Here is a 26,203-nt window from a genome sequence, read left to right as displayed (position 1 = left end):
AACAGACTGACTTTTTTTTTTTTTTGGCTGTAACAAAAACAACAGCTGAGATGATCAAATCTGCAGGGCAATGTTTAATTTCTCTCGGTTCCAATCTCCCGACATCTGAATAGCTCAGCATTAAGAACGAAAAGGAAGAAAGCGAAATGCATTTGGCCGACCCAAAGCGAAACCTCATCCTCTTTCCCACATGTGTCCCATGCGGAATCCTAAAAGCAGCGACAAAAATGTTAAAACTTAACGTTGAAATTTTATTGGCTGGAAGCCATGCCCAGCTCTGGTTTCCAAGCCGAAGAATCTATTCAATACCCTCCATTAAGATCAAATGGGCGAAAGTATTTTGGTTTGGGGAAATGCTTTAGTTGCGTCTAGAGGCTTAGCTAGCTCCAATTCCAAATTTTGAAGCCCCCCCAAGGTGTTCTTAATCTCCAGCTGTTTCTAGACTACCATTCCCATCATCCCTGACCGCTGGCCCTGCTAGCTAGGGATGATGGGAGTTGTAGTCCAAAAACAGCTGGAGACCCAAGTGTGGGAAACATTGGTGTAAAAAGAGGCCCTACTGGATCTGGCCATTGGCCCCTGTAGCCCAGCACCCTGTTCTCATAGTAATAGTAGTAGTAGTAGTAGTTGTAATAGTAATAATAATAATAATAATAATAATAATAATAATAATAATAATAATAATAATAATAATAATTTATTTATACCCCAACCATCTGGCTGGGTTTCCCCAGCCACTCTGGGCGGCTTCCAGCAAAATATTAAAATACAATAATTCATCAAATATTGAAAGCTTCCCTAAACAGGGCTGCCTTCAGATGTCTTCTAAAAGTCAGATGTCTTCTAAAAGTCATAGTGGCCAACCAGATCTGCCAATGGGAAGACAAGACCTGAGCGCTTTTCCTCCTTGCAAGTCCAGACACTGGCGTTCAGAGCCTAATGCTGGCTTTCTTCAGATGCTTAGACCATTGAGAACAGGAGGTGAAGGTGGCACACTGAACACACCAAGTGGTAAGGGGTACTTAGGAATGCAGGAATCTGCCTGACAAAAGTCAAGTGGGTTGATCCAACACCATGTCCAATGTGGCCTACCCCATCCGAGATCCTAGACCAGGGCTGGTCCTTCCAGATACTTCTGAACTACAGTTCCTACCAGTCCCTCAGCAAACAGGGCCAAATTGTAGGTGGGAGGCTGCTTCTCACACAGCTACGATTCCCAGAGTTCCCTATGAAGAGGGGTTGGCTGTTAGACCATTCTGGGAACTGTAGCTCTGTGAGGTGAACAACAACTCTCAGCATCCTTGACAGATCATTTTCTTGTTGTTTAGTTGTTTAGTCGTGTCCGACTCTTCGTGACCCCAGGCACTCCTGTCTTCCACTGCCTCCCGCAGTTTGGTCAAACTCATGCTAGTAGCTTCGAGAACACTGTCCAACCATCTCGTCCTCTGTCATCCCCTTCTCCTTGTGCCCTCCATCTTTCCCAACATCAGGGTCTTTTCCAGAGAGTCTTCTCTTCTCATGAGGTGGCCAAAGTATTGGAGCCTCAGCTTCAGGATCTGTCCTTCCAGTGAGCACTCAGGGCTGATTTCCTTCAGAATGGAGAGGTTTGATCTTCTTGCAGTCCATGGGACTCTCAAGAGTCTCTTCCAGCACCATAATTCAAAAGCATAAATTCTGCGGCTATCAGCCTTCATTATGGTCCAGCTCTCACTTCCATACATCTCCACTGGGGAAACCATAGCTTTAACTTTACGGACCTTTGTTGGCAAGGTGCTTTTTAAGATGCTGTCTAGGTTTGTCATTGACAGACCATAGCTCCCAGAATTCTTTTGGGAAAGCCATGACTGTTTAAAGCGGTATCACAGCGCTCTAAACACATGATGCAACTGTGGACAGTTGGTTGACGCAATAATAGTACAACAGTGGTGGATTTATACCGGACTGTGCATGCATTGTTCTGTTACACTGTTTGCTCTTTGGTCGCACTATTGCCGCCCGGAGGAACGCTCTTGCACTATATATGTGGGTCCTGCTATCCAAATACAAAAATTCACTTATCCAAACATGAGGAATTAGGACCCAAATCTTGCTACACACACACACACTGCAGATTCAGATATCCAAACAGCTGGACCTGCTTGTAGTACTGTAGACAAACAAGCAGCCTTAAACAAACCTTACTTTTTTGTGTATTTTCCTGGTTTTTGACAGACATTTCACCAGAAACCATGGTGGGAAGGACGGAGGGGGTTGGACAAATAAGAGAACATTTTTTCCTTTCTTGTATGCCTTTTGTAAGGTTTCAGAAGCTTTTTCTGGGTTTTTGTTGTTGTCATTTTGGAGGTCAAAATTCTGCGGTTGGGAACGCATTAGAAATTTCCCCATAGGAATCAATGGAAATGGTTGGCTCATTTTGTGAACACTGGCAAACTATTTCCTGAGAATGCCTTGTGTGTGAATACCAAGACTTGCACATAAAATGCCAAAAGTGGGGCAAAACAAAGAAACCTGGAACACAGAATCATAAGGTTGGAAGGAACCCTAAGGGCCAACATTTCCAATTCCTGGAAGTATGGGAATCACAGCTAAAGAATCACTGACAGATGACCATCCAACCTCTGTTTAAAAAAATCAAATGAGGCAATATAATTTTTTTTACAGGATTTCACTAGGAAGCTATCAGAAATGCATAGATTAGACATAAAAAATTTTCCCAAAATTTTGCAGGCACAAACAGTATTTAAAGTGAGGTCATAATAACCCTACCCCCCTCCAAATAATAATGAATGCACAATAAAAAGAACATCTGGATAGGCCCATAGAACCAAAATACCAATGGATCTTAGTTTAGGGTTCAAGGCAGTTCCTCCTTAAGGTTCAGCCAAAATCTGTCCACCTGTAAATTAAGGGGTTTCTAGGATAACAGTGGCCTGGTTGGGGGGGGGACGACGACGAATCTCTGTCACGTGATAAGAGGAAAAGCCTCTTGAGTCCAAGGAGATGTTTGGACCTCATTAAAAATCCCCGACAAGAGAACCGGCTGGCAAATTCCAAGCTGTTCCCCCCACCCTACCCCCAGCACGCCCCTTGGGAAGGATTGAATCCGCAAAGCTGGAGGAAAATGAACAGCTGGGATTCGTCCTTGTAGAAATCAGTCAAGGCCTTTGCTTTTCACATTAATGAGTTGGCTAAATTGGTCTGCGTCTGCCCCAAAACTGCATGGACCTTTCTCAAAACAATCTGGAGAGCTTTCTGCAGAAGGAGACATTTGTCTGTGAGCAGGGGGAGTTGATTCGTAAGTTGGCAACGGCTGATCAAGGCATCCTCTGCAGGGGTGTGCAGGATCCCAATAGGGTCTTGAAAACTCTGGTACCTATTTATCTACTTGCACTGGCGTGCTTTCGAGCTGCTAGATTGGCAGGAGTTGGGAGAGAGCAACGGGAGCTCACACCATCGTGGGGATTCAAACCACCAACCTTCCGATCAGCAAGCCCAAGAGGCTCAGTGGTTTAGACCGCAGTGCCACCCGCATCCCTGCTTCTGAGTACCAGTCGATGGGAACCACAGGAAGGGAGAGTGTTGTTGTTTAGTCGTTTAGTCATGTCCGGCTCTTCATGACCCCATGGACCAGGCACTCCTGTCTTCCACTGCCTCCCGCAGTTTGGTCAAACTCATGCTGGTAGCTTCGAGAACACTGTCCAACCATCTCGTCCTCTGTCGTCCCCTTCTCCTTGTGCCCTCCATCTTCCCCAACATCAGGGTCTTTTCCAGGGAGTCTTCTCTTCTCATGAGGTGGCCAAAGTATTGGAGCCTCAGCTTCAGGATCTGTCCTTCCAGTGACCACTCAGGGCTGATTTCCTTAAGAATGGAGAGGTTTGATCTTCTTGCAGTCCATGGGACTCTCAAGAGTCTCCTCCAGCACCATAATTCAAAAGCATCAATTCTTCGGCGATCAGCCTTCTTTATGGTCCAGCTCTCACTTCCATACATCACTACTGGGAAAACCATAGCTTTAACTTTACGGACCTTTGTTGGCAAGGTGATGTCTCTGCTTTTTAAGATGCTGTCTAGGAGGGGAGAGTACAATTGCACAAAGGTCCTGCTTACAGCTTTCCCACGGGCATCTAATTGAAATAGGATTCTGGACTAAATGGGCCACTAGCCTCATCTAGGAGGCTCTTCCTATGTCCTTACATTGTTGGGGATTTTAAAATTTATTTTGGTAAGCATTAAAACTGCTAAAATCTTTTTTAAATGTTTCTATTAATTTTTATTGTTTTCTAAAAAACAAACAAACCTGTATGCACTCTCTTACTCTTTCTTTCCCAGGCCGAGCCCCTGACACCCAAACTCTCAACTTGGAGATGGCTGGAGTGAAAACAAATCCCGCGACGGGGAAAATCATTGTTGATGCAAGAGAAACCACTTCTGTTCCTCACATTTATGCAATTGGAGACATAACAGAGGTAGACGTCTACGTAAACTCCTTGACAATGACAGGAAAACTTACTTTGTTCTTGATTAATAACTGCTGCCCATTTGTCGTCAAGCCTATATCAGCGTGTTAAAGCCCCGCTTTTCATTTTCATTTGGAGTGTTTACGCCAGCAACACAGAACAGTAATTTCCTCCACGCAGAACACCTCTGCATTAGAGATTATTACTGATGCTTATCAGGTGAAAAGCATTATGTGGCAACAGCTGGCAAGAAGGCTTTGTTATCTCTCCTATATCAATTCTGCCTCTGAAATAAATAGGTTTTGCTGCCTGCGGAAGGCAAAAAAAAAAAAGGAGTACAGCTTTTTTTAAAAAAAAAAAGGCTGAAGGTGTTAGTCATTTGACTGCGAAATCAAACTGATTGACAATTAAGTTCACACGGTTTTTGCAAAAACATTTCTTACTTGCTCTCTCTCTCTCTGAAAGAAATGCATCATGCTGTCTTGCTGGCAGCAACTCACAACTTCTAACCATTCTTGCAAGAGAGGCAAAATGTTTTGGGGCAGAGAAAGTTTCCCCTCCATCTCTAATATACACTAGAACTTGAGGGCACCCAGCAAGGCCAAATGCCGGAAGATTCGGGATGGACAAAAAAAGAAGTAGCTTCTCCACACAGCCCTATTTAAACTATAGAATTTGCTCCCACAATGTAATGATGGCCACCAACGGGAATGACATGTACATATAATTAAATTTTCTAATTTACACTTCAAAATACGCATTTACACTCTAGTTCAATGCAGGAATCTCAGCTTGATATGGATGGCCAGCCAATGTCTGCTTAAAAACCTCCATAGAAGGAGGGTCCACCAGCTGTCAGGGGGGTCTGTTCCACTGTCAAACAGCTCTTTCTGTCAGAAACCTTATTCTTGATGTTTAGTTGGAATCACCATTCTTGTAACTTGAATTCATTGCTTTGGGTCCTCGGATTTTTATTTATTTTCTGCTGAGCTCCTAATGGAATTTATGTGTGGTTTGTTGGTTTCTGAGGCCTGTACCACCATTCCTAGCTACTTATAATTTTTATTTATTTTATTTTATTCTTTATTTTATTTTTTTAATATAATTTTTATTTATTTTTCATTTAATATTATGCATTCACATCATCTTTATCCACTATACCTCCTTGGCTCTTAGAGCCTATCAACTTCCTTCCCTCCTGCCTCATGGATTTCAAAATTCACCTTTTATATCATTGCAATTTATACGTTTTCCAATTCTAATTACACTCATTACAGAATATCTCGGAAATTTAAATAAATATAGAAAGATAGAAAATTTCTCATTAGAAGTCTTCAGACAACCCTGCTAGTGGTGTTAATTGTTTACAATGATCTTTCAGATATCGTATGAATTTACTCCAGTCTTTTTGGAATACTTGGATCTTGCTGGTTTCGGATTTTTCCTGTCAGCTTCGCCAGTTTTTCAAAGTCCATCATCTTCATCTGCTCCTCCTCTTTCGTTGGTATTTCTTGTTGTTTCCATTTTGGGGCTAAAATAATTCTTGCCACAGTTGTTGCATACATAAACAGGCTTTTTTCTTCTTTTGATATCTCTTCACCCACTATACCCAAGAGAAAGGCTTCCGGTTTTTTAACAAAAGTATTTTTAAACACCAGCGTCTTAAAAAGTAGAGACATCACCTTGCCCACAAAGGTCCGTATAGTTAAAGCTATGGTTTTCCCAGTAGTGATGTATGGAAGTGAGAGCTGGACCATAAAGAAGGCTGATCGCCGAAGAATTGATGCTTTTGAATTCTGGTGCTGGAGGAGACTCTTGAGAGTCCCATGGACTGCAAGAAGATCAAACCTCTCCATTCTGAAGGAAATTAGCCCTGAGTGCTCACTGGAAGGACAGATCCTGAAGCTGAGGCTCCAATACTTTGGCCACCTCATGAGAAGAGAAGACTCCCTGGAAAAGACCCTGATGTTGGGAAAGATGGAGGGTACAAGGAGAAGGGGACGACAGAGGAAGAGATGGTTGGACAGTGTTCTCGAAGCTACCAGCATGAGTCTGACCAAACTGCGGGAGGCAGCGGAAGACAGGAGTGCCTGGCGTGCTCTGGTCCAGGGGGTCACGAAGAGTCGGACACGACTAAACAACAACAACAACAACAACATTTCTTGCCGCAGTTGTTGCATACATAAACAGGCTTTTATCCTCCCTTGGTATTTCTTCACCCACTATACCCAAGAGAAAGGCTTCCTGTTTTTTAACAAAAGTATTTTTTAAACACCTTCTTTAACTCATTATATACCATTTCCCAGAAAGCCTTTACGAGTCCTAGAATTTTTATTCCCCACAATCTGACATAGTCCCACGCATGGGTGCAAGGAGAGCATTTGTGTCGACTTGTTTACTCAGTGACGTCTTAAGCCATTGTTTTTTCATACGCACAGAGGGAAAAAAATACCCTGCGCATATGTCTGCAGGGATGTTTTAGTAATTAGCTTGGGTGTTCCTCGTGCTTTTTTTTAAAGGAATGTATGCCAGAGGCTTTCCTCCCCCACCCTCCAGGTTTTATCTCTTTCTCTGATCTCTGGAACGCCAAAATAACATCTGTATTTCCTGCCACAGAAATGATTGGCAGCTGCATTTCAGGCGGTTTGCGGGGGGGGGGGGGAGAGGGAAACGGCAACGTTGACAAATCACATTGACAGACGATCTTGAAAGCCAAAACGTTAGTTCGGAAAAAGAGATAACACGTACATTTGCCTAAACCTTGGGATTAATCCCAAACTGCAACTTGGGACTTGCTTCCGTTCTTTTTAATTATCATTAAATGTATAACAAACAAGGCGAACAGATTATATGATCTGCTGTTTATGACTTATCTTGAGGTGTTGTCGTATTGCCTCTTTTGTACAGTGGTACCTCAGGTTACATATGTTTTAGGTTACAGACTCCGCTAACCCAGAAATAGTGCTTCAGGTTAAGAACTTTGCTTCAGGATGAGAACAGAAATCGCGCAGTGGCAGCAGCAGGAGGCCCCATTAGCTAAAGTGGTGCTTCAGGTTAAGAACAGTTTCAGGTTAAGAACGGACCTCCAGAACGAATTAAGTACTTAACCCGAGGTACCACTGTACAATTCTTCCAATGTTTTTCTTTATATCTTTGGTCTCCTTTCCTTATACCTGACTGTTCTCAATTGTATCCCACCACCCTTTTGTTGATTTTGGAAATACTCTGTTAGTCTTGTTTGTTCTCTCTCTCTCACACACATACACACATAGATGTATTATAATTATAATGTCAATGGAGCCCAGCTAAGAGCTGCCAGACTTGAGTTCTGGTGAGTTCTGACTGAACAGATAGATAACTTAGTCCAGGTCATGGGTTCAAGTCTCACATTGACATTTGAACCTCTCCTAATTCCGTTGTCTTGTCTTAGGGTCGCCCCGAGCTAACGCCTACGGCCATTGCTGCAGGGAAGCTGGTTGCTCAGAGGCTATTTGGCCAGTCGGCAGAACTCATGGATTACGACAACGTGAGTAGTTTGCGAGTTTTTTTCTTCCCTGGGGGTTCGAAAATGAACGATTTGTTGCAAAGCAATCACATACCTCTGGGCATGAATAAGTGTTTCGTTGTGGTTGTTATTTAACATCTGTAGTACAGTGGTACCTCGGTTTTTGGACGTCTCGGAAGCCGAACGTTTCAGTTTTTGAACGCCGAAAACTCGGAAGTAAATGCTTCCGTTTTCAAATGTGCCTCAGAAGTCAAACAACTTCCGCTGCATGTATCTGTTGTTTTCCACAATTTTCTCTATTGAATTTGCAGACTGCCCTTTGCGCCTCGGTTTTTGAACTTTTTGGAAGTCAGGCAGTCTTCCGGAACGGATTACGTTCAAAACCCGAGGTACCACTGATTAAAGGTAAAGGGACCCCTGACCATTAGGTCCAGTTGTGGACGACTCTGAGGTTGCGGTGCTCATCTCGCTTAACTGGCCGAGGGAACTGGCATTTGTCCACAGACAGTTTTTCCAGGTCATGTGGGCAGCATGACTAAGCCGCTTCTGGCGAACCAGAGCAGCGCATGGAAACGCCGTTTACCTTCCCGCCGGAGCAGTACCTATTTATCTACTTGCACTGTGACGTGCTTTTGAACTGCTAGGTTGGCAGGAGCAGGGACCGAGCAACGGGAGCTCACCCCATCGCGGGGATTCGAACCACCAACCTTATGATCGGCAAGCCCTAGGCTCTGTGGTTTAACCAACAGCGCCACCCTCATCCCTGCGCCAGTGTATTAGTATTAATTAATTAATTAATTAATTAACCACTGTATTAGTATTAATTAAATTGATATACCCCTTAGTTGCCAACATGGCTTCAAAGCAGTTTACAAATTGCAAAACGTGGATAATTCAAGTAAACAACAAAACAATGCTAGGGTCATGGTGGATCAACGACTTGTTAGTATTATTTCTGTAGCAGAGTCCTTGTCTATAGCATCTTAGAACTACCCAATCAGCATGAAAGGGGAGCTTTTGGCCAATGAGAATAAGCCTTCTTGCTCTGTGTGTTGATGGGAGCCAATCAGAGTGCAAAGAGGCGAGTCAGCCACTGAGGATTTGCTCCCGGAGTCACTCTGGAGAAGGGGTGAGGGATGAACACCAAGAAGGAGTTGATCTAGGGGAAAGGCAATATACGGAGGATCTCCACTGATCATTTGCAATATATCCCAAATTATAACTTGTATAATTATAAAGTTATTGTATAATCTAAGGGGGGGGACACACATGGCTGTGAGTCGCCCTGGTTGTCACTATTATGAAGGGGTCCTGCATCAACCCTTCCTAGTGGTGCAGCAATGAAACCGCTAGCACATTTGTGAAGCTAAGCAGGGTCCGGTATGGTTTGAAATTGGATGGGGGACCGCATGTTGAGATTCCTGCATTGTTGGGGGTTGGCCTAGATGGCTTTTCCCACTACACTACTACTGTGTGTCACTAAGTTTTGGGAGATAGGGAGAAGCATTGGGCTCTTGATCTATTGGCTTAAGAGTAACAGGGTGGCCGCGAAGAATTGGAAGAAACAAGATCTACCAACTATCGAAGAATGGCAGATGAAGATGGTGGACTATATGGAACTTGCCGAACTGACCGGGAGACTCCGAGACCAGAGAGAAGAGACGGTGGAAGAAGATTGGAAGAAGTTTAAGCAATATTTGAAAAAATAATGTTAATATTTAAGCCTTAGAATAGCTTTGGAAGTGGATATAGGCTGTTGGGTTAGAAGTAGAAGACAGGGTATTTTAAAGTAGTATTATTTGTAAGTGATAAAATGTGAAGTTATTTTAAGTGTGATTAAAAAAAAGATGGTTAGAAATTATGATATATGTAAACTGCTAAAAATGAAGTAAAATGAAAATCAGATAGGTGGGACTTGGGGAAGCCCACTTAACAATGTTTAGAAAAAGAAGGATATGACAAGAATTTGTTCGTTTTGTTTGTCTTTTCTGTTTGTGTTTTTTATTTGTGTTATAAAATGAGTAAAAAATTTTGAGGGGGCAAAAAGAGAGTAACAGGATGGCCATCTATCGCCTAGGTGCCTACCACTGTCTTCACTCCCCTGGAGTATGGCTGTGTAGGACTCTCGGAAGAAGAAGCTGCTGGACGGTTTGGAGCAGATCATATAGAGGTATGCTGGGCTCCTGACAGGCATGGCTGCTGGCCACCAGTGTTGAGTAGCCAGCTTCCTCTGCCACTGTGTGTCAGGGACCGTGCTGAGGAGGGCTGCACTGAGGAAGAATGGTGGGAGCCATTCCAATCTGATCCTGATCCTGAATCTTCCCAGGAGCAGGAGGACAGTATAGATTTGGAACAGTGGTTTGCAGAGGGGCACAGTTCAGAAGGCAGAAGCTGGGAAATACTGGATGGGGGAGCAGCTAGCAGAAAAAACACTAGAAGAGAGAGTGTTAACAGATTCACAGTCTCTGGACAGCATTCACCCCCCCCCCCCCATTTCCAAAGTCACAGAGAGCTCAGAAAGTGTTAGAACAGAAAGCACAGAGATTACAAGACGTAGCAGCGATGTAGATTAATAGGGACGTAGGGGGTAACCCTTAATTGGGAGCACCGCCATTCTGGGAGATGTGTTCTTTGTTCTCTCGCTGTGATTATTAAAGATTCTAACTGGTAAGGTGTTCCTTTTGTTTGATCTTCTTATCTACTGCCACGGGGGGAACGGGGCCGGTTCACTGAAGCCTACTATTTAACAAAGGTTATGTACAGATTTCTCTTATCAGAAATGATAAAAATGTAAAATGAAGCAATGATGTGAGGCAGGCGCTGGCTCTGATTGCATCTTCCGATATTCCTTTCTGTTAGGTGTACCATGCGTTTTATAAGCCGTTGGAGTTTACCGTGGCCGAAAGAGATGCAGCTCAATGTTACATAAAAGTAAGTCCGCGCTCCTGCGTTTTGACCTCCACTTCCAGCAAGGAGGCTCTGCATCCTTGGCTTTGCTGGAAAGATGGTGGTGGCAAAGGTGGCTTGTAGAATGTGTGTTTGTTGTTGTTTAGTCGTGTCCAACTCTTCGTGATTCCATGGACCAGAGCACGCCAGACACTCCTGTCTTCCACTGCCTCCCGCAGTTTGGTCAAACTCATGCTGGTAGCTTTGAGAACACTGTCCAACCATCTCGTCCTCTGTCGTCCCCTTCTCCTTGTGCCCTCCATCTTTCCCAACATCAGGGTCTTTTCCAGGGAGTCTTCTCTTCTCATGAGGTGGCCAAAGTATTGGAGTCTCAGCTTCAGGATCTGTCCTTCCAGTGAGCACTCAGGACTGATTTCCTTCAGAATGGATAGGTTTGATCTTCTTGCAGTCCATGGCCCTTGCTATAATCACTTACCTGGGGAGGCTGGCATGGGGCAAGTGCACTGTCGGAGCCTATCCAGCCTCCTTGCTGCTGCGTTTGCACTGCACCAACCTCCCCCTCTGCCGGGAAACTGCCATAGCAGTTCTGCCCTACCTGGTGATTCGGTAGGGTGCCAAAAAACTGCCACCCCAGTCTTCCCAGTGCCAGGGTGCTCTGCTCTTGTCCAGGCTCACATTTGCCTCTGCTGTTGGCAGCCCCCCCCCCCCCAAGGTTGTGTATGTTTTGTGGTATTTTATTCATTGTGACTTGCCATTATTTTTATTGATTATAGTTCTTCACTTCAATTGCTAAGTGTGAACTGCTTAATTATTATTTGCTGGTATTTAATTTTATTGTTTACTATTATATTCCAATGGATTGTTGAATACAGTGGTAGCTTGGTTCTCAAACTTAATCCGTTCTGGAAGTCCGTTCTAAAACCAAAGCGTTCCAAAACCAAGGTGCTCTTTCCCATTGAAAGTAATGCAAAACGGATTAATCCTTTCCAGACTTTTAAAAACAACTTCTGAAACAGCAATTTAACATGAATTTTGCTATCTAACGAGACCATTGATCCATAAAATAAAAGCAATAATCTATGTACTGTACTATAAAACAGTATTGTAGATGATAAAAATTAAAATTATTTTTTGTTTCTTACCTGCACTGATGATAGTCATTGTTTGGATGGGGGGCTTTTATCCATTTCCGCAGTCACACAATCAATCAGTCAGTAGCTGAACTGGGTTCCACACAGTCACAAAAACAAATTAACCAAAAAAGCCTCAAAAACAAAAACGCAAAATAAATAGCAAAAACAAAAGCACCTAACTTAATCTGTTCCAGAAGTCCGTTTGACTTCTGAAATGTTAGAAAACCAAGGCGCAGCTTCTGATTAGTGCAGGCGCCCCAGAAACAGCCAACGTTTGGCTTCCGAAAAGCATTCAAAAACCAGAACACTTACTTCTGGGTTTTTGGTGTTTGGGAACCAAGGCATTTGAGTACCAAGGTGTTTGAGAACCAAGGTACCACTGTATTGCTTTATTTGCTGCAAGTTGTTTATTTTAAAGTTATCTTTTTATTATGACTTTTTTTTGTATTGAATCAGGTTGTTATTGGGCGCTGTGCCCTTTGCTGTCTATTTTGTTGTTTCTTCAGCTTGCAAACCGCCTTGTGTATCGTATTGTAGAAAGGCGTATACAAATCAAAAGGGAAATGAAAATGTCTGAAATCCTGGAGAACGGCTGCCTGTCAGTGTAGGCAGTACAGTGGTACCCCGCAAGACGAACGCCTCGCAAGACAGAAAACCCGCTAGACGAAAGGGTTTTCCGTTTTGGAGGCGCTTCGCAAAACGAATTTCCCTATGGGCTTGCTTCACAAGACGACAGCCCATAGGGAAATCTCCGGGACAGCGGGGAAGCGCAGCGCGTCTTCCCCACTGTCCTCGGACCTCCTCCCGCCGCCCGGCATCGGAACGAAGCTCCGATGCCGGGCGGCGGGGCGGGAACGCCTCCTCCCGCCGCCCGGCATCGGAACGAAGCTCCGATGCCGGGCGGGGGGGGGGAACACCTCCTCCCGCCGCCCGGCATCGGAACGAAGCTCCGATGCCGGGGGGGGGGGGAGAACGCCTCCTCCCGCCGCCCGGCATCGGATGGCTTTCCTGAAGACTTGGGGTGGGAGGAGGGTTTTCCTTCCCACCGCCAACATTCAGAATGCTGTTCTGAATGTTGGCGGTGGGGAGGAAAAACCCTCCTCCCACGCAAGCCCCGGGAACCAAGGGAAAGCGCTGCGCGCCTTCCCCTCTGTTCCCGTACCTGTCCTGAAGGCTTGCGGTGGGGAGAAAAGCCCTTCTCCGCACCGCCAGCCTGGCAAGCGGTTTCCCTAGGAACGCATTAATTGATTTTCAATGCATTCCTATGGGAAACCGTGCTTCGCAAGACGAAAAACTCGCAAGAAGAAAAAACTTGCGGAACGAATTAATTTCGTCTTGCAAGGCACCACTGTACTGAGTTAGATGGACGAATAGTCCTCCTCCAAATAAGCCAGCTTCCTATATTCTAAGCAAAATGTGTAGTTTGGTGGTAGAGGAGATGATTTGCATGCAGAATGCTCCCAGGTTGAAAAGGACTTTCTCTGCCCTGAAAACCTTGGAGAGCCACTGCCAGTCAGAGCAGACAGTATAGGGCTAGGTGGACAAACAGTCTTGCCTGTCCCAGTCTCAGTTCCCGGCATCTCCAGGCAGGCCTGCGGGTGTCCCCTGCCTGAAACCATGGAGAAGTTGCTGGCAGTCATAGAATAGAATCATAGAATCATAGAGTTGGAATAGACCACAAGGGCCATCAAGTCCAACCCCCTGCCAAGCAGGAAACACCATCAGAGCACTCCTGACATATGGTTGTCAAGCCTCTGCTTAAAGACCTCCAAAGAAGGAGACTCCACCACACTCCTTGGCAGCAAATTCCACTGTCAAACAGCTCTTACTGTCAGGAAGTTCTTCCTAATGTTTAGGTGGAATCTTCTTTCTTGTAGTTTGGATCCATTGCTCCGTGTCCGCTTCTCTGGAGCAGCAGAAAACAACCTTTCTCCCTCCTCTATAGGACATCCTTTTATATATTTGAACATGGCTATCATATCACCCCTTAACCTCCTCTTCTCCAGGCTAAACATGCCCAGCTCCCTTAGCCGTTCCTCATAAGGCATCGTTTCCAGGCCTTTGACCATTTTGGTTGCCCTCCTCTGGACACGTTCCAGTTTGTCAGTGTCCTTCTTGAACTGTGGTGCCCAGAACTGGACACAGTACTCCAGGTGAGGTCTGACCAGAGCAGAATACAGTGGCACTATTACTTCCCTTGATCTAGATGCTATACTCCTATTGATGCAGCCCAGAATTGCTATACTCCTATTGATGCAGCCCAGTCAGTGCGTTCAACACTGCACTAGATGGACTGATGGTATGACGCGCTAGATAGTCAGCTATCCTCTGATAGTGACAGAGCATCCACCTTGCAGAAGGCCCCAGATTCAGTCCCTGGCGTCTCCCGGTCAGGCTGGGAAGGTCCCATGTCTGAAACCCTGGCGAAGGCACTGCCAGCCAGTGCAGACAGAACTGATCTCAATGGACCAGTGTTCAGCAGAAGGCAGTTTCTTGTGTCTTCTTCTGACAGTCTCCTGCTGTTCCCCGTTTTGCTTTCAGATGGTGTGCTTACGCCAGCAAGAAGAGCGAATCCTCGGCCTTCATTTCATTGGCCCAAACGCCGGCGAAGTTATTCAAGGATTTGCCCTTGGAATCAAGTAAGTGGGATCAAGAATTCTGCCCTCCACCCCATCCGCTCCCTTCCTGGAGTTTTCCGAAAGCCTTCTCTTTTAAGTCACCGTAAGATTATGAAAGATAGCGGTTTAGCTTTTGGCAGTGCTCAAAAAAAAGCCCATGTTTCCATTTACTTTTATGTCTCGTTTCCTAGATTTTCGTTTTTTAAAAAAAATATGGCCTTTCTTTATTAATAAAATGTTGGGCTTAGTGACGGATGTACCAGGTTTTTTGCATTTATGTTTATGAAATATGTTTCTTGGCAAACCGTACAGCCCTCCTCCAAAAAAAAAAAAAAAATCCATTTCACTACCCAGCTGTTAACTCTTCAAAGTGCAGCAAAGGGGAAAGCTTTATGTTTTCAGGATAATAAATGATCGCTGAAATATGCAGAAGCCTTTCTTTTAAAAGAGATTTGGGGGGGAATCTAAAAGCTTTTTTTGATTACGTTTCGTGGGGAGGCTTGCAGGAAGAAGCATCAAAGCTTTGGAGGGGATGGTCATATTTTCTTTTAAATCTGCACCGTGGTGGGGGGGTAGTTTTCACTAAACCAGAGGTGTGGAACCTGCAGCCCTCCAGATGTTGTTCAACTTCCAGCAGGTCCAATAGGCAGAGTTGGCGAGGATTGCAGTCCGGCAACATCAGAACTGAGGGGTCCCACCTCCTGGAAAGTGTGGGGTTACCTAAAAGTTAAAGGGACCCCTGACCATTAGGTCCAGTCGTGGCCGACTCTGGGGCTGCGGCACTCATCTCGCTTTATTGGCCGAGGGAGCCGGCGTACAGCTTCCGGGTCGTGTGGCCAGCATGACTAAGCCGCTTCTGGCGAACCAGAGCAGCGCACGGAAACGCCATTTACCTTCCCACCGGAGCGGTACCTATTTATCTACTTGCACTTTGACGTGCTTTCGAACTGCTAGGTTGGCAGGAGCAGGAACCGAGCAACAGGAGCTCACCCCGTTGCAGGGATTCGAACCGCCAACCTTCTGATTGGCAAGTCCTAGGCTCTCTGGTTTAAGCCACAGCGCCACCCGCATCCGTGGGGTTACCTAGCAGGGTGCTAAGAGACAAGGATGCAGCAGTAGGGCACTGGCAGAATAAATGATTATCAGACTGGATCAGATTCATCAGTTTTGTTGCATTAATTAAACTAAATAGTTCTGGATTTTGAATAAGCGTGCAATTAATTGTTACTGTTTTGAATTCGGTCTTGTTAGTGCTTCATGCAACCCTATTATGAATAATATTTTTTTATAGGGTTAGGGGGCACAGGGGATGAGGGTGGCACTGTGGTCTAAACTACTGAGTCTCTTAGGCTTGCCGATCAGAAGGTCGGTGGTTCAAATCCCCACAATGGAGTGAGCTCCTGTTGCTCGATTCCAGCTCCTGCCAACCTAGCAGTTCGAAAGCACACCAGCACAAGTAGATAAATAGGTACCGCTGCGGCGGGAAGGTAAGCGGGGTTTCCGTGCACTCTAGTTTCCGTCACGGTGTTCCATTGCGCCAGAAGCGGTTTAGTCCTGCTGGCCACATGACCTGGAAAGCTGTCTGTGGACAAACGCTGGCTCCCTTGGCCTGAAAGCGAGATGAGTGCCACAACCTCATAGTAGCCTTTGACTGGACTTAACTGTCCAGGGGTCCTTTACCTTTTACCCCAGGGGGCACAGGAGGGAGGTTTATGGAACCAAGTGTGCTGTACCCCAAAATAGCTGATCACAGGCTGGGATAGCGGAGGAGTTTGGTTGGCGCGTCTCGAAAACAGTACTCAGACTGAAACATGCGGCTTCAGAATTCACACGTCTCCATATGTCACGATGTGTTTCTCTGTCCAAAATACCGTATGAAAGGAATATATATTTTGGGGAAAACATACCTCAAAATATACCCCAGAAAACTTACTTAAAAATAACAGTTCCTTAAAATGAAATAAAAACTGAATTGTGGCATCTTTTGATTTCATTAAAGTGCATTCCTGTGCATACTTTCCTGGGAGTCTGTCCCACTGAGTAGACATTGCATTGTAAGAAGTGGCTTTAAAATAAAATAAAAGTAACGTTTAAACCTTGCAGATTTGCTCTACCCACCCTCTGAGTTTCTCAAATTCAGCCTCCCCCAACCAGATGTTGCTGGAGAATCCACCCCCCATAAGCACCGGCCAGCATGGCCAGTCATCAGGGAGTTGTAGTTCACCACATCTGGAGTGAACTACAAGTTAGGGGGCCACGCGGGTGGCGCTGTGGGTTAAACCACAGAGCCTAGAACTTGCCAATCAGAAGGTCGGTGGTTTGAATCCCCGCGACGGGGTGAGCTCCCGTGGCTCGGTCCCTGCTCCTGCCAATCTAGCAGCTCGAAAGCACGTCAAAGTGCAAGTAGATAAATAGGTACCGCTCCGGCGGGAAGGTAAACGGGGTTTCTGTGCGCTGCTCTGGTTCGCCAGAAGCGGCTTAGTCATGCTGGCCACATGACCTGGAAGCTGTACGCCGGCTCCCTCAGCCAGTAAAGCGAGATGAGTGCCATAACCCCAGAGTCGGCCACGACTGGACCTAATGGTCAGGGGTCCCTTTACCTTTACCTACAAGTTAGGGGAGGCTGTTCTAATTACTTTAAACTGTTGCTAAAAGAGGACCGCAGTGCTCTTTGCGGACAGTGGGAGAAGGCGCTCCTGCAGATAAGCAATTTTGGTAAATTTCCATTCCGGAGAAACTTTGCTCTTCAAAAAATCCCAGGGCTGGTTGGGTGCTTTTGCAGCATTTGGGAAATCTCCCTGTGCCTGGGGCCAGGTTCCTTTTCCTTGTCACTGCTGCTCTCTAGCGTCTGAAAGGAGTAAGGTCTAAGAAAGGAAGCTGAGTTTCTGCATGGGATGATAGCAGCGCCGGATTTATGTATAAACTGAACAAGCTATGGTTTAGGGCCCCCAAAAAATGTAAAGGAAAAAAAACCTAGATGTACATTTTCAATAGATAAGATAAAAAACAAATAAAATAAAACCTACATACAGCAACAATGTTTTGTGTTGTGTTGGCTCATATGATGTAAGGAATGCCAGCCTGCTCCCCAAAATATCACTGGTTTGCTCATTTCAATATATAGGGTGCCTACATTCTGCATAGACTTTGCATTCTGCATGGACTTTTCAACAATGACTTTGATAAAATACATATTTTGTTATGTGCAAATGGCTTTAGATACCTATTAGGTCCATAAATTACCATATAGCATATATTCAACACGAAAAAACAGTGACAATTTGTTGTTGACAAAGGACAACTGGACATATAAAGGGCCCCATTACCTTCAGTAGCTGTGGGCCTCATCAAACCTAAATCTCGTCCCGGATGATAGGAAATGAAGATTTGTTTCTGTTGTTTTGCAAAGGATCTGCTTTAACAAGACAAGTTATTGCAGATTGCGTGTTGTGGAGAGTACAGTGGTACCTCGGGTTAAGTACTTAATTCGTTCCGGAGGTCCGTTCTTAACCTGAGACTGTTCTTAACCTGAAGCACCACTTTAGCTAATGGGGCCTCCTGCTGCCGCCGCACCACCGGAGCACGATTTCTGTTCTCATCCTGAAGCAAAGTTCTTAACCTGAAGCACTATTTCTGGGTTAGCAGAGTCTGTAACCTGAAGCGTATGTAACCTGAAGCGTATGTAACCCGAGGTACCACTGTAGTTACACTTTGCTTTGAGGGGAATTCACCTAAGACCCAGTGTGGATGAGTGAGGGCTGGACTCGGGTCTAAAAATGGTCCGAATCATGGAATCGTAGCATTGGAAGGGACCCTGGGGGTCATCCAATCCAACCCCCTGCAAGGCTGGAATATGCAGCTGTCCCATGCGGGGATCGAACCTGCAACCCTGGCATTATCAACATCATGCTCTATCCAACTGAGCTATCCAGGCCCTCTCAGTTTAACCGCTGCCTCAGGCCGGTCCATAACCTGTGGGCCAGCATCATTGGGAAAGATATCATGCTGACACAGGAACAGATCTTCCCAAGTTAGGGCCCTTTCGCGAGGCCTTTCTCTTCCACAGTCAACTGGACATGGAATTTAAACCTCCATTTCTGGGTCACAGTCACCCCATGCATTCAGACCACCGATATACCACTGTTAACAGCCGTGGCTTCCCCCAAAGCATTCTGGGAGCTGTCGTTGGTTCAATATGGCAAGAGTTCTTAGGAGACACAGAGCTAAAGTTCCCAGCATTCTCCGGGGGACGTGATAGAGCAGTGCTTTAAAATGTATTGTATGGATGTCAGTAAACCACTGTGTTTCCCCATCGCAACCCCACAACCAGCACAGTCCCATTCAGTTCAATGGGACTTGATTCCTAGAAAGCGTGCATAAGATTGCGACCTTGAAATGGATTTTGGTGCCTCTTAATAATAATAACATAGGGACGCAGGTGGCGCTGTGGGTAAAAGCCTCAGCGCCTAGGGCTTGCCGATCGAAAGGTCGGCGGTTCGAATCCCTGCGGCGGGGTGCGCTACCGTCATTCGGTCCCAGCGCCTGCCAACCTAGCAGTTCGAAAGCACCCCCGGGTGCAAGTAGATAAATAGGGACCGCTTACAAGCGGGAAGGTAAACGCCGTTTCCGTGTGCGGCTCTGGCTCGCCAGAGCAGCGATGTCACGCTGGCCACGTGACCCGGAAGTGTCTGCGGACAGCGCTGGCTCCCGGCCTCTTGAGTGAGATGGGCGCACAACCCTAGAGTCTGTCAAGACTGGCCCGTACGGGCAGGGGTACCTTTACCTTTACCTTTTAATAATAATAACTTAAAGTTGCTGACGATCCTCTGCTCCTGACCCTTTAAAATAAAGTGGTACCTCGGGTTCCAGATGCTTCAGGTTATACGCTTCAGCTTACAGACTCTGCTAACCCAGAAATAGTACCTTGGGTTAAGAACTTTGCTTCAGGATGAGAACAGAAATCGTGCTCCGGCGGTGCAGCGGCAGCAGGAGGCCCCATTAGCTAAAGTGGTGCTTCAGATTAAGAACAGTTTCAGGTTAAGAACGGACCTCCAGAACGAATTAAGTACTTAACCCAAGGTACCACTGTAGCTGCTTCTTGTTCACTCAGCCTTTGACATTACTGGATCACCCCTTTACTAAGTCATTTCCTTGCCTGTGGAACCTTTAAAAAAAATTTCCCCCTTTGCAGCCCAAACAGTTCCTTGCATACTTGTTTGTTTTGTTCTTGCAGTTGCAGTAAAAGAAGAAATAAACACTAGCGATCAGTTGCTCTGGCTCCTAGGAGGAAACGTGTCATTAAAGCTCTCCTGCCCAAGCAGGGGTAAATTACTGGTTTAAAGGCTGATTCAGTAATCCTGTAGCAGGAAAGATTCAATAGGGCTTTCGCTGTCCACGCAGTTTTATCCCTTTTCCTTCTTTGTAGATGTGGCGCTACCTATTCCCAAATGGCGAAGACGGTTGGGATCCACCCGACCTCTGCAGAGGAAGTTGCCAAACTGCACATCACCAAGCGGTCGGGGGCCGATCCTACCGTCACCGGCTGCTGAGGTTAGCTGCCATCCCTGGGTAGCAACCGAAAGAGCACCCGGCGTCAGGAATCTGAAGAAAAGTAGAGAACAGCTGGAAGACTGAGAAATGACAGGTTGGTTTCTTTAGCCTTATTTTGCCAGCCTTCAGCCTAGTCTCACTTGGGTCCAAGGAGAACGTGTTTCGGGATGCTTAAACTGTGGAACTCCCTGCCACATGGAATGGTGACAGCCACTAGCTTAGACAGCAGTAAAACAGGGTGGGGGGGTGACCTTTCTCAGCTCAAAGGCCACATTCCCTTCTGAGCAAGTGACACGCCTGCTGTTGGGCGAGGCATTGCAGGGGTTGGACTAGATGACCCTTGGAACCCAACTTTACAACTCTGTGATTCTGTGAAATGTTTCCGTAGCGCAGTAGGCTAGCTTTTGCGTGCAATAGACACCTTTATCCTCCATCCAGACAAGCAAAAGGCATTGTTCCAATGACTCATTCCAGTCAGACACAAACAGTGAGGGGTGTGTCTTGGGGGGGAGAGTTGTTGTTGTTATTTATTGAATTTGTATACCGCCCTATACCCAGAGGTCTCAAGGCAGTTCACATAAAAGATCACAATATATAAAATCAAAGTAAAAACAATAACCCCCCTCAAAGCCCCCTTCAAAAAGAGCCACATTTTAAAAGAGTTCAGGGTGTCAACCAAAGGCCTGGTTAAAAAGGGACATTTTTGCCTAGCGCCTGAAAGTATAATGAAGGCGCCAGGCGAACTTCCCTGGGGAGAGCATTCCACAGACGGGGAGCCACTGCAGAGAAGGCCCTGTTCTTGTGTTGCCACCCTCCGCACCTCTCGAGTCCTGAGATCCAGCTCCAAGGCCCCAGCACCTCTTTGAAAGAATATGAGACAAATGGATGGAGGGCAAGACTGCTAGACATGTTGCCTGTGTGCTACTCCAGGTGACAGGCTCGAGCCAGCAGTAAACCACACTGAGCAAGATGGAGTTAACTCTTTATTAGCAAAAACAGGATCGGCAGTGTCAGGCCTAATGAGCGCAGCACCCATCTCTGGCAGGTCTTGCCTCTGTGACGCAGTTGCTGAGGTCGAGAGTCCCAGCCTCCCCACAGCTGCCTAAATCGTCTCCTCTCCAGGGTTTTCCCCAAGCAATCTGAGGCTGCGCCAGCATGAAGCTAACCTCTCCTCCACTCTCTGCATGCCTCTCTTGATTCTGGGAGACCAGGGGGAAAGAGTTTGTCACTCCTATCTCATGGCAGGGCAGAGCCTCCGAAAAAGACATGCTCCCCTAATTCCCCACATCCCCAGCATGTTTACACCCCTGTCTCAGCGACCCCTGTTGTTCGGAGCTCAGTCTACACTCGAGTAGGACCCTTGCAGAGACACACGCCTGACTGGCATGTTCTCTCCCTCCTGGTCTTTTGTTCGGGAGCTTCAAAAGCTTTCTTCAGCCCAAACATCACAGCGACTGATGCCAACCGACACCAGCACACTTAGGGATCCACAGAGTTTGCGCATCATGCGTAACGGACCCCAGCAACTCAGCATTTGGGCTAATTACTTTATTTACATATAAACATACACGGAGCCTGGGACGCTGGTGGTGGTGTGGGTTAAACCACAGAGCCTAGGACTTGCCAATCAGAAGGTCAGCGGTTTGAATCCCTGTGACGGGGTGAGCTCCCGTTGCTCAGTCCCTGCTCCTGCCAACCTAGCAGTTCGAAAGCACGTCAAAGTGCAAGTAGATAAATAGGTACCGCTCCGGCAGGAAGATAAATGGCATTTCCGTGCCCTCCTCTGGTTCGCCAGAAGCGGCTTAGTCATGCTGGCCACATGACCCGGAAGCTGTACACCAGCTCCCTCGGCCAATAAAGCGAGATGAGCACCACAACCCCAGAGTCGGCCACGACTGGACCTAATGGTCAGGGGTCCCTTTACCTTTACCTTTATACACGGAGCACTGCAACATGGCTCCCTCTCTCTCTAGTATCAGACAGCAAAGAGAAAAAGAACAAAGGACAATAGTCCCACTTCACGGAACACAGTACCACAAACATCCTGTCTCTGTCACTTCCCACTCAGTGGAGTCAAAACATACACCGTCATGTGAAAGACAACAATGCCATGACTGCAGTCATGGAGCAGGAATTCTAACACCCCAGCACGTTTACACCCCTGTCTCAGCAATGTCTACGCTGTCCTGGCCATGCATACAGAATGGAAGGTGGCAGGATCCGCAAGGACGTACGCTACGGGGAGCTGGCTCCTGGCACCAGGCCTGTTGGCAGACTGGCTCTGTGTTACAAAAATGTCTGCAAACAGACATTCATGTCGGCTGGCGACGTCCCCGCCGCCATGTGGGAATCCCTTGCAGATGACCGCAGGCAGTCAGGTCGTGTCCAGAGCAGGAATGGCTGCTGGGAGGAGCACAATGAGAAGAAATAATAATAATAATAATAATAATTTTATTATTTATACCCCGCCCATCTGGCTGGGCTTCCCCAGCCACTCTGGGCGGCATCCAAAAAAATATTAAAATACTGTACTACATCAAACATTAAAAGCTTCCCTAAACAGGGCTGCCTTCAGATGTCTTCTAAAAGTCTGGTAGTTGTTGTTCTCTTTGACGTCTGGTGGGATGGTGTTCCACAGGGCGGGTGCCACTACTGAGAAGGCCCTCTGCCTGGTTCCCTGTAGCTTTGCTTCTCGAAGGGAGGGAACAGCCAGAAGGTCCTCAGCGCTGGACCTCAGCGTCCGGGCAGAACAATGGGGGTGGAGACACTCCTTCAGATATACTGGACCGAGGCTGTTTAGGGCTTTAAAGGTCAGCACCAACACATTGAATTGTGCTCGGAAACGTACTGGGAGCCAATGTAGGTCTTTCAAGAAACGCCATTGAGCATCTGAAGCAGCCAGACGCCATCATCTGCCCCAGTTGCAGCAAAACATGTCTCTCCCTTATCGGATTCTACAGCTGCAGCAAACCCTCCAGTGGTTTGACTTCAACCCCGAAGGCTCACTCTGATGCCAACAATTTTTGGTCATGCTTGGCAGTTGGAATCCGAGAACATCTGGAGGGTTACATCTTTCCCATTCCTGTTGTAAATATTACTGAGCTGAGATGGCTCAGTGGCCTGATTCTGTGCCAGACAGCTTCTACATCCCTATTTCTAGGCCTGAAAGATCTTAAACAAACTCGGCAGCTCAAGGTTACTGCTGGTGGAGCCCGGCTGCCTTTTATGAAACGCGACCCTTTTTCATTTTCATTTTTTTAGCGTGGCATAATTTTAATTCCATTGATAAGGAAGCCTTTGTTCTCTCAGAGGGGTTGTGAAAGGGAGGGCGGAGCAGCATTCTGCTAAAATCAAGGCTTCGTGGCTGGGATCGAAAGAGCAGATAGGGTAAAGTAAACATCCTGATTTTGCTCCGCTGCGGAAGAGGCAAGCCGTAGAATCAGGAAATGAAACTTCAGCCAGCTCCGTGGCTCTTTTGCTCGCCGCATCCTGGTTTCTGCGTGGGGGCTGTGTCTCATCAAGCCGAATATCGCATCCTGTGTGCCAAGAGCAGTTGCGTTCTCTAATTTGGATCCAGAACAACACCATCCGTGCACAAAACAGGGAGGTATCTCCACCCTTGGGGGAGCCACAAAGTTGGAGCAATCCCCTGCATTCGGGACTTTTTAATTCTGCGAGTCGGAAGTGGGGGATAGGCATTTATACAATTGTGCATGTTGTGGAAGCAAGTGGCTGGAGAATGGTTTCTCTCCTTCTCACGTAACACTGGAGCTCATGAACATCCGGCGAAGGCGAATGTTGGAAGTTCCAGGCTAGATAACAGAAATCACTTCTTCGTGCAGTGCGTAGGTAGACTGTGGAACTCACTGCCACCGGAGGCAGGAATGGCCACCAATTTAGATGGATTTTTAAAAAAGATTAGACAAATCCATGAAGGAAAAGGCTATCAGTGGCTAGTAGTCATGATGGTTATGCTCTGCCTCTCTGGTCAGAGGCCCACAGCTGTCCAACATCCTGTTCTCATAGTGGCCCAGTATATCTGAAGGAGCGTCTCCACCCTCATTGTTCAGCCCAGACACTGAGGTCCTCCTCCAAAGGCTTCTGCTTGTTCCTCACTGTGAGAAGTGAAATTACAGGGAACCAGGCAGAGGGCCTTCTTGGTGGTGGTGCCCTCCATGAGGAACACCTTCCCTTCAGATGTCAAGGAAATAAACAGCTATCTGACTTTTAGAAGACATCTGAAGGCAGTCCTGTATTGGGAAGTTTTTAATCTTTGGTGCTTTATTATGTTTTATATATTCTGTAAGCTGCCCAAAGTGGCTGGGGAAACCCAGCCAGATGGGTAGGGTAAAAGGTACCCCTGCCCGTACGAGCCAGTCTTGCCAGACTCTAGGGTTGTGCGCTCATCTCACTCTAGTGGCCGGGAGCCAGCGCTGTCCACAGACACTTCCGGGTCACGTGGCCAGCGTGACAAGCTGCATCTGGCGAGCCAGCGCAGCACACGGAACGCCGTTTACCTTCCCGCTAGTAAGCGGTCCCTATTTATCTACTTGCACCCGGGGGTGCTTTCGAACTGCTAGGGTGGCAGGCGCTGGGACCGAACGGCGGGAGCGCACCCCGCCGTGGGGATTCGAACCGCTGACCATGTGATCGGCAAGTCCTAGGCGCTGAGGTTTTACCCACAGCGCCACCAATAAAAATAAAAATTCAGATGCCTCTGGGAAGCCTGCGAGCAGGACTGCAGTGCAACAGTGCTCTCCCTATTTGTGATTCCAATCAACTGGTCTACAGAGGCACGCTGCCTCGGACAGTGAAGGGAGAACACAGCCAGCGTGGCTGATAGAAGAAGAAGAAGAGAAGAAGAAGAAGAAGAAGAAGAAGAAGAAGAAGAAGAAGAAGAAGAAGAAGTTGTTGTTGTTGTTGTTGTTGTTGTTGTTTGGATTTGATATTCCGCTTTATCACTACCCGAAGGAGTCTCAAAGCGGCTACCATTCTCCTTTCCCTTCCTTCCCCACAACAAACACTCTGTGAGGTGAGTGAGGCTGAGAGACTTCACAGAAGTGTGACTGGCCCAAGGTCACCCAGCAGTTGCATGTAGAGGAGCGGGGAAGCGAACCCGGTTCACCAGATTACGAGTCATAGCCACTGATCCTCCATTAATTTGTTTGATCGGCTTTTAAAGCCATGCATTGCTCACCATGGAAGATAATACCTGACTGAATGGACCTTGGTCTGACAGGTTCATTGGGCCGTCTGTTGTTGACAACAGCTGGAAAACAAGGGAAGCAGTCTGCAGCGTGATGTTGCAGCACAGAGCCCTCCTGGTCAGGGTGCCAGCTGGCCAGTTGCCCATGCTTCCCTTCCCTCCCCCTCCCTCCTGGTTTTCTTACTCATTCACCCTGATATTCAGAGGCATACAGCCATAGCCAAGGCACAGGGCCTTCTTGGTAGTGGCACCCGCCCTGTGGAATGCCCTCCCACCAGATGTCAAGTAAATAAATAACTTTTAGAAGACATCTGAAGGCAGCCCTCTTCAGGGAAGTTTTTAATGTTTGATGTTTCACTGTGCTTAATGTTTTAATTTGTTGGAAACTGCCCAGATTGGCTGGGGCAGACCAGTCAGATGGGCAGAACAACAACAACAACGGTTGCAGCTCCTACTTATTCCTTAAGCAAAACGGCCCTTCTAAGTTTTTGCCTCATTCCTTTCCTAATTCCTTTCTTATTTCCGTCTTGGCCAGCAGGGGGAGATGTTCCCTAAGATGAATCAAGGCAGATGCCTAGTTGGTCGGTTTGTCTGCTTAGCAGAAAATAATTAACTGAGCCGTGATGGCAAAATCCAAATCAAATTTTTTTTTTTTTAAAAAAAGCTCCTCTTGCTTGACTTTCTGCAAAGGCAACTCTTGCCAGCGATTTGATCGGAAGATCCGGCTGCGAACTTCCAGCAGAAGTCTAACCCTGTCTACTCAGAAGTCAGTCGTGTTGAACTCAATGGGGCTTACTCCCAATTACACGGGAACACAGGATTCTCCC

General features: G+C 46.7%; 1 protein-coding gene across 1 annotated transcript in view; it reads left to right on the top strand.

Moving 5' to 3' along the window:
* Positions 1-26,203, top strand: part of TXNRD2 (thioredoxin reductase 2) — a 64,109-nt gene that overhangs the window by 36,296 nt on the left and 1,610 nt on the right. The window contains exons 12-17 of the mRNA XM_077920671.1: positions 4,330-4,466; positions 7,888-7,983; positions 10,040-10,132; positions 10,822-10,893; positions 14,544-14,641; positions 20,046-20,264. Coding sequence (XP_077776797.1) covers positions 4,330-4,466; positions 7,888-7,983; positions 10,040-10,132; positions 10,822-10,893; positions 14,544-14,641; positions 20,046-20,169 — 620 coding nt within the window. The 3' untranslated portion in view covers positions 20,170-20,264. The remainder of the gene's footprint in view (positions 1-4,329; positions 4,467-7,887; positions 7,984-10,039; positions 10,133-10,821; positions 10,894-14,543; positions 14,642-20,045; positions 20,265-26,203) is intronic.

This window comes from Podarcis muralis, chromosome 16, assembly GCF_964188315.1.
Source record: "Podarcis muralis chromosome 16, rPodMur119.hap1.1, whole genome shotgun sequence".
Classification (NCBI taxonomy): Eukaryota; Metazoa; Chordata; class Lepidosauria; order Squamata; family Lacertidae; genus Podarcis; species Podarcis muralis.
Note: the sequence above shows the minus strand (reverse complement) of the source record. Positions and strands in the feature narration are given on the sequence as shown.